At 38.7% G+C, this 8,340-nt stretch overlaps 1 protein-coding gene across 1 annotated transcript in view; it reads left to right on the plus strand.

Moving 5' to 3' along the window:
* Positions 1-8,340, plus strand: part of DEK (DEK proto-oncogene) — a 31,165-nt gene that overhangs the window by 20,655 nt on the left and 2,170 nt on the right. The window contains exons 8-9 of the mRNA XM_024121867.3: positions 3,469-3,604; positions 3,878-4,026. Coding sequence (XP_023977635.1) covers positions 3,469-3,604; positions 3,878-4,026 — 285 coding nt within the window. The remainder of the gene's footprint in view (positions 1-3,468; positions 3,605-3,877; positions 4,027-8,340) is intronic.

The raw sequence follows: 8,340 nt of genomic DNA on the forward strand, positions 1-8,340 counted from the left end.
AGGCTCAGTGGCCATGGCTCATGGGCCCAGCCGCTCCGCGGCATGTGGAATCTTCCCGGACTGGGGCACGAACCCGTGTCCCCTGCATCGGCAGGCGGGCTCTCAACCACTGCTCCACCAGGGAAACCCCTGTAGGCATGTTTTTTAACTTTACTTCTCAGTTCTCCCAGGGCCCCTTTTCATTACCTCCGAAATACGAGATTGCCATGTTCGCCTTAACTGCCAAAAATTGTACGTTGGGTTGCAATACCAAGGTCTGTCTTTTGAGATGCCCTGTTTTCCAAAGTTACCTTTTTTTCCTATACATAATATCTTATCTTCAGGGCAGCTCAAATGATTCTTAGCAGCTGCAGGGCTAAAACATATGATGTGAGTTATTTATCTGATTGCCTCCCTGCTCAAGATGAAATCCATAAGTATGAGTTTCTACAGAGTTTATTTTACTACTCAGTTTTCACTGTTTCCCCATGCCAACACTTACCAGTATGAAAAAGATACTTTACTGAATTCCTACCTTAAGTTTGTCACAGAGTAATTTGTAACTGGTTACTAAAGGTAAGCAAATTCCAGTGTAAATAACATAATTTGTTATTACAGAGATTCGGTTATTTGTGGGTCCAGTTCTGTCTACCAGAATGTAATGAAATAAGCATGATGTATCATGGTTAGTTAACACAGGTGTCACTGAGGCAGTCTTACTGCTATTCTATGTATTTGCCTCCCCCCCCGGTACGCGGGCCTCTCACTGTTGTGGTCTCTCCCGTTGCGGAGCACAGGCTCCGGACGCGCAAGCTCAGCGGCCATGGCTCACGGGCCCAGCCGCTCCGCGGCATGTGGGATCTTCGCACACCGGGGCACGAACCCCTGTCCCCTGCATTGGCAGGCAGACTCTCAACCACTGCGCCACCAGGGAAGCCTTATGTATTTGCCTTTTAAAGAAAACTTCAAGTTATTGGAGGAAATTACATTTGTATGATGAAAGAATTCCTTTACAAAAGGAAGCACTCATAATAGTAGTAATAGCTAATATTTATTGTTTCCTCTGTGCCCAGCACCATTAAAAGTACTTTTGTGTATTAATGTACTTACTCCCCCTAAGACTACTGAGTACTATTATTTTTCTCATTTTATAAACAAGGGAACTAGGGCCCAAAGATGTACTGGGTCTGGAATTTGAAACTAGGCAGCTTGCGTCCAGAGCCTACACTCTTATCTATTAGGTTGTATCTTCTATAATACTTCTCACAGTATGTTTGCAACCTTTTTGTTAATAGATGATAATAGGCTAGTTGTCCATTTAAAAAACTGTAGAACCACTCTCCCTTTTAGAAGATTTAAATATAGAAAGAAGCTTAGCTTTAATTTTTTTTGTTTGTCCAATTGTAACTTTTTTTTTAAATTATTTGTTTTGCCGTGTTGGGTCTTCGTTTCTGTGCAAGGGCTTTCTCTAGTTGCGGCGAGCGGGGGCCACTCTTCATCGCGGTGCGCGGGCCTCTCACTGTCACGGCCTCTCTTGTTGCGGGGCGCAGGCTGCAGATGCGCAGGCTCGGTAGTTGTGGCTCATGGGCCCAGTTGCTCTGCAGCATGTGGGATCTTCCCAGACCAGGGCTCGAACGCGTGTCCCCTGCATTGGCAGGCAGATTCTCAACCACTGCGCCACCAGGGAAGCCCCAATAGTAACATTTCATGGAGATGGCTTGATTATCCTTTATTTATCACTGCACAGTTTTATGCTTTATCAGAATATTACTACTCCCAATATGCAGGTTTAAAAATGGCACCATAGTGTGTGTTCTTTCTAAAATTTTACCTTATACCCTGGCCTTTAAAGGCTCTGAAAGTATTTTAAGTATCTGATTCTAACTATCTGATTTGAATGGGGATCAAGTGGTAATGCTTATAACATTGTTGCTCTCCCTTCCTCATCCCCCCATGCTTTGTGTAATAACTTAAGTTTATTATAAAATATTTGAATGACCCGCAGGTCCAGATTTTATTAACCTTTGACTAACGAGTGATATATAATAGTCATTATTCTGTGTATTAAGTGCATCAACAGAACTTATGAATTTTTAGTATTTCCTTTCAGAGCCTCGTGTGGTTCTTAGGAATTAAGTGGATGCTTAATAAACTTAAAACTTAGTTCAGGTTAGTCATAGAAAATTGATGAACCATTGATGCCTTTCTGGCAACCTCCATGTCTGGAACACCTCTGAGAATTAGGAAAAAAGTATAAATGCCCTCTAAATAGCAAAAATCCATAGGTGAAGCTTCTAGACTTTATTTTTAGAAGCATGTTGGCCCTTTGACACTGCTTAAATCCATTTTTTTAGTCGCGGTTAAACTAGATCGGTTAGCTAGTTCCCGGCCAACAGTGTATTATTGAGGTAGTGTAGGGTGATACTATACTTAAGTAAATATGTACAGTGGATGGCAGTGTAGGAAAAGGAAAGACAAGCACTGAAATCCAATGAACTGCACTTAGAAATAGCCTGAACCCACCGAAGTTTAGAACAGGTTGGTCTATATACTTTAATTTTCTTTAAGTTCAACATAATGTCTCTGTCCTTTAAAAAAAAAAAAAAGGTTGAATTTTGATGATAATCTGAAATTCAGAGTATAAAACATTTGGAGAAATGTTCTATCAAAAGTGATTTGCAGTGTTTTTGGTGTGTAAAGATGAGATTTTAAGTTATCCTGGGGTACTTGCCTTTTATACAGGTACTTCGGGAACGTTAATGAAGAATTAACGTTTCCTAATTTCATAGACTCTGCTTAAGACAAAGTTACAGTGAACTATAATTTTGTCATTTTAATCTAACTGTATGTGTATACTTTGCTTTTATTTTATTAGCTGTGAGTCAGTGTTTAAGAAAACAAGTTCTGGAGTCAGATCTATTTGAATCTCACTTCTTTATTTTATTATGTGACTGGACAAAACCTCTCTGAGCCTTCATTTCCTCATATATTTATAAGTAGTTTTTGAGCAGCTCCTTTGCACCATGTACTGTTTCAGGAGTTAGGGATATGTCAGTGAACACAGAAAGGTCAAAAAAATCCTTGTCCTCATGGAACTTACCTTTTAGTTGGGAGAGACTGACAATAGATAACAGAATATTAATAGTACCTATATTTTAGAGTTTTTTTCAAGATTAACTAAGGTCTGATGGGGTAGACCTTAGTTAAGGGAGGGGTAGACAGTTTTCTATCTATAGTGTGTAATAAATGTGAGCACCTATTAATTTTAATGTTTGATTCTTGACCTCACCTGACTAGTCTCGTGTTGGGGGGATAAAATTAAGTTCATTGAGTGTATTAGTCACCTCAAAAATTAATAATTAGTAATAATTTTTCCTTGGTGATATTGAATACATTAATTTTCTCTAATATTGTTCCGGGGTGTGGAGGAGTAGAGGGATCGCAGGTAATCTCTCATCAATGTGTGTACTTTGTTTTTCTTTCCAACAGCCACCAAAAAAGACATCCAAAAGAGAAAAACCCAAACCGAAAGCCACTTCTAAAAGTAAAAAATCTGTAAAAAGTGCTAATGTTAAGAAGGCAGATAGCAGTACCACCAAGAAGAATCAAAATAGTTCCAAAAAAGGTATGTTAGAAATGACACATTTTCAGCAACCTAAAGCTATACATTATATGCTATAATACAGTTTTTAAGCGTGTGTGGAAAATAGGTAAACTCTGAGGAACATTTGAGGGGGGAAAGTAGTATACCAGTTTTTTATAGTTTATAATTTTTTTAATCTAATACCTTTTCAAGGATCTGATGAATACTTATATAATTCTTCCTAATTTGTCTTGAATATTAATTTACTTTGCTATATAAGAAAAATTTATTTTCATGTCATAAAATGTCTTTTAGAAAGTGAATCTGAGGATAGTTCAGATGATGAACCTTTAATTAAAAAATTGAAGAAGCCTCCTACAGATGAAGAGTTAAAGGAAACAGTAAAGAAATTATTGGCCAGTGCTAACTTGGAGGAAGTCACAATGAAACAGATTTGCAAAGAGGTAATTGGACAAATGCTGAGATCATTTTGCTTCTATTTGAAATATTCTTTCACCCATCCCTCAGCTCGAAGCTAGATTCTTATGTGCACTCATTCATTGAACAAATATTTATTGAACTACCACATGCCAGGCATTCTTACAGGTGCTGGGATACCACTTTCAGTAAAATAGTGAAAACCTCTGCCCTATTGGAGTCATTTCATAAATAACATTTGAATGTATACAGTGACTAAAGTTAAGGTGATACATTTCAAACTCCGTCGGAGGTGTTCTTTTCCTGATCTAGCAACTATTTTTATTGATGCATCCCTAGATTATGTTAGTTTAAGTAAAGCAGGATCTTGTGGACCACCTTATTTTCAATATTACTATGATAAATGAGATGTTATAGATTAGGTTCTTAGCTCAAACTTCTCTTAAGTTCTTCTGATGCTTCTCAGGAAATGAAATGATCTAGTCTTGAATATGATTCTGTAGCAATTCCATACTGTAGATCAAAATTGGAAGGTTTTAAAATCTAGTTTCTTATGGTAAAATGAAATTAAAATTTGAAATGTACCAAAGGTGGAATATTCTTTACTTTTTTAAGACATACTGTTTTTCTTATTCAGCATTCGCTGAGCCTCTGCTCTACATATCAGGCACTGGGATAGATGTTAGAGGTAGAGCAGGAGAAGCCATTATTTGGCTTAGGGGTCTTGTGTAATCTAGTGGGTAGAAAGAGGCAGCTGTTTTAGTCACTTAGTACAGTGTGTGAGAGCTGTGTTAGAAGAGTACAGAGGGTGCCACACCACCACGGAACAGAGGGTACCTGCTTGGGATGGGGGTTGGGGGAGTCTGAAAAGGCATCTTAGACGAGTTCTTAGAGCTTCAGCTTTCGTACAATAGAGGAACATCAGCACATTCACATAAAACATGACGCATAATGACTGCGAGGAATAGTCATTAGTTTAATTTGGCTGAAGACTAGAGTGGAAGGAATTCTTCACAGAAGTTGGGAGAGAATACTAAAGAATTCTGCAGATTTTATATGTGTTGTTACAGAGTTTGATTTTTCTCCCCGAAGCTAATGAGGAATTGGGAGGCAGGGTGGGTTATTGAAAGGTATTTGGCAGGAGCAGTCTAGGATGACTTTTTTTTTTTTTTTTTAATAAATTTATTTATTTATTTTTGGCTGTGTTGGGTCTTCGTTTCTGTGCGAGGGCTCTCTCCAGTTGCGGCGAGCGGGGGCCACTCTTCATTGCGGTGCGCGGGCCTCTCACTGTCGTGGCCTCTCCCGTTGCGGAGCACAGGCTCCAGACGTGCAGGCTTAGTAGTTGTGGCTCACGGGCTTAGTTGCTCCGCAGCATGTGGCATCTTCCCAGACCAGGGCTCGACCCGTGTCCCCTGCACTGGCAGGCAGACTCTCAACCACTGCGCCACCAGGGAAGCCCTAGGATGACTCTTAAAAAAAAAAAAAAGATTTTTATTTTTTAAGGGTCATCCTAGACACATCAAGAAGAACGGACTGGTGAAGAATGAGACAAGAGTCAAGAGAAACCCTTACATCATAATCAGAGTTACAGGGTACAGGGCTGCTGTAATCCAAGTCGGAAATCAAGAGAGCCTGATCATAGGTTGCTCCGTGTGGGTGTAAGGGATTGGGTTCGTTAATCCTAATAGGGAGTAGAACAAAAGGCATACCTCTTGAGGAAAAGATGTTTTGTTGTAGACATTTTAAGATGGGGTATTTGAAACATCCAAGTGGGAGAAATTGTGAACATTGTAATTCTCCAAGGTAGGAGAGAAACCTAGACTAGGATATTGCTGGGAGTTAAAACCAGAAGATAAGGTGGCCTAGAGAAGAAGGTAAAGGATGAGAAAGGCAAAAGGACAGAGTCCTGGAGACGATTATCATCAAAGAGTTGGGAAGTTAATTCCTACATAGTGTAAGAAATTGTAGAGTCAGTAGTAGAAGGAAGGCCAGAGAGAATAGTGCTGTATAAAAGCCAAGCGAGGAGAGTTTCAAGAAGGGGCAGGGAGGGGTAGTTCCCTGCCTAAGAAAAGGTAATTAACTTACATGGGACAGTGGACAATGGCTGTGGAAAGTCAGGTCACAGAAAAGAAATATAAATGACCTGTAAACGTGAAAACATTAACCTTCCCTGCTAATGAGGAAGATAGAAATCAAAAGGAAATACTTTTGCTTATTAGCTTTAACAAAATCTTTATAAAGATTAACAGCTTTCAAGGTTGGCAATGGAATAGGGAAACATACTCTCATCCTTTAAGTTGTAATAACTTTGGAGAATAATTAGGTAGTATATTAAAACTTAAATGGCAAATACCCTTTAACCCAGCAATTCCATTTCTAGGTCTCTATTCTAAAGACAGTCACATCTGTACAAAATGATTTCAGTAATATTAAGCGTGTCTGTAATACTGAAAAGTCAGAAACAACCTAAATGACCATCAGTAGGGAAATGTTTAAACTGTACATCCATATTTTTGGAATATGAACTATGTAGCAGTTCAAAAGAACATGGAAAAACCTTCCAGGTATTGTCAAATTTTAAAAACAGGTATTTCCCTATTTGTGTAAATACAGAAAAACTATATTGCCATTGATATATTTATATGTTTGTATATAAACTCATTTTTAAAGGTCTGGAAGAATACACAGCAGATTGATAACTGGTTTCCTTTAGGGGAGAGGGACAAGGGCAGACTGGAAGGACAATTGAAGGGAGACTCGTTCTGTTCATTTGAATGACTTTTGTGAATACATTTGTGTAATTTTAAGGGGATTGTTAATAACATGGAGAGGTCAGGTGAGAAGAACTTTAGGGTTTTTTTGGACTCAGAGACAGTTGTTCACATAATAGCAGTTTTGAAGGCTGGTAAATGCCAGGGTTGTCCCTTGGACTGAGAATGAATAGTGAGGAAGAGAATTAATAGTGAGGAAGGTGAAAGCTTCTGATTTAGTAATTAAATTGGGGGAAGATACAAGTTGATAAAATACTTTTTAAAGTCAGAGGGGAGTGGAAGCCTGCGTTAGGCTAAGGGACAATTCTGGGAAAGGAGAAGATGAAGGTACAGGAGCATTGAGGGTTGGGTCCCTGCAGAGGTAGAGGAAACAGGGCTGTTGATGAATCCAGACACAAATGAACTGGAGGAGAACAGGCATGTCAGGAAGTTGAAGGAATTCATAGTAATGGCTTCTTGGCTGAGAGCAAGAGTGTGGGACACTTGACTAGGGGATGAAATTGCCACTGATGAGAAATCCTTGGGATTTCTAGAGAGGCTTTGACATTGAATACCAAGTGGGACCATTTTTTTTTTTTAACTACTTTATTCAAGTATAGTTGATAAAATGGAACCATTCTTTTCAAATTTGCATTTTCGCACAGAATTTAACCATATAAAAGTTGGTAGTTAGACCAATTAAGGGTTGGAGTTTTGCAGAGAAAGAACAAAGGGCAAACAATTAGAGTAATGTAAATGATTGACTGTATTTGCAGAGGTTGGCAAACTACAGCCTGTGGGCCTTTGTAACACAGACATATACCCATCCCTTTAAGTGTTGTCTATGGTAGCTTTTATGCTACAATGACATAGTTGAGTAGTTGTGACGGAAACTGTCACTGGAAAGCTGAAATCATTTACTGTCTAGCCCTCTACAGAAAACATTTGCTGACCTTGAATTAGACAATAGGAGTGAAGCCAGCTTGGTGTATATGGCAGTTCAGGACCAGAAGTCATTGTGAAGCCAAGCAGCAGGTATCAAGTTGGAAAATTTAGAGAGTAAAAATTTAGGAGTGGAGGACTCAATGATACAACTGGATCTCGGTGATACAACTTTGGGGAGGGGATTGAGCAATGGTCTGGAGGCTGAAATTCATTAGAGTTGAAGTTCAGGAATCATAGGTAGTGTTAGATGATGTAACAGAAAAAATAAGAGGATGCCTAAAATATCTGATAGATAACCTAGCAATATAAAGAATTTAATCCATTTAACCTAAGGTCTATCTAGAAGTTTTCCTCATCCGTGTTTATTGTTAGTTCAACTGAAACTCCCACTTTATAAAACACTGAGAATGTTTTCATGCTAGTTTACTGCTCTATATACAGTATTATTAAAACTACTCGTTTGTTGTAGAATGCTACATGGTGAACCACTGGTGGTTAGAATGTACTGTTCAAACTTACATGCAGCTCTTTGTCCAGAGCACACATTTCTTCATTATCCAAAGATAGAGAATATTATTGGATTTTTAAATCTACTTTTTTTTTTTTTTTTTTTTTTTTTTGTGGTACGTGGGCCTCTCAGTGTTG

Source organism: Physeter macrocephalus, chromosome 18 (assembly GCF_002837175.3).
Source record: "Physeter macrocephalus isolate SW-GA chromosome 18, ASM283717v5, whole genome shotgun sequence".
NCBI lineage: Eukaryota > Metazoa > Chordata > Mammalia > Artiodactyla > Physeteridae > Physeter > Physeter macrocephalus.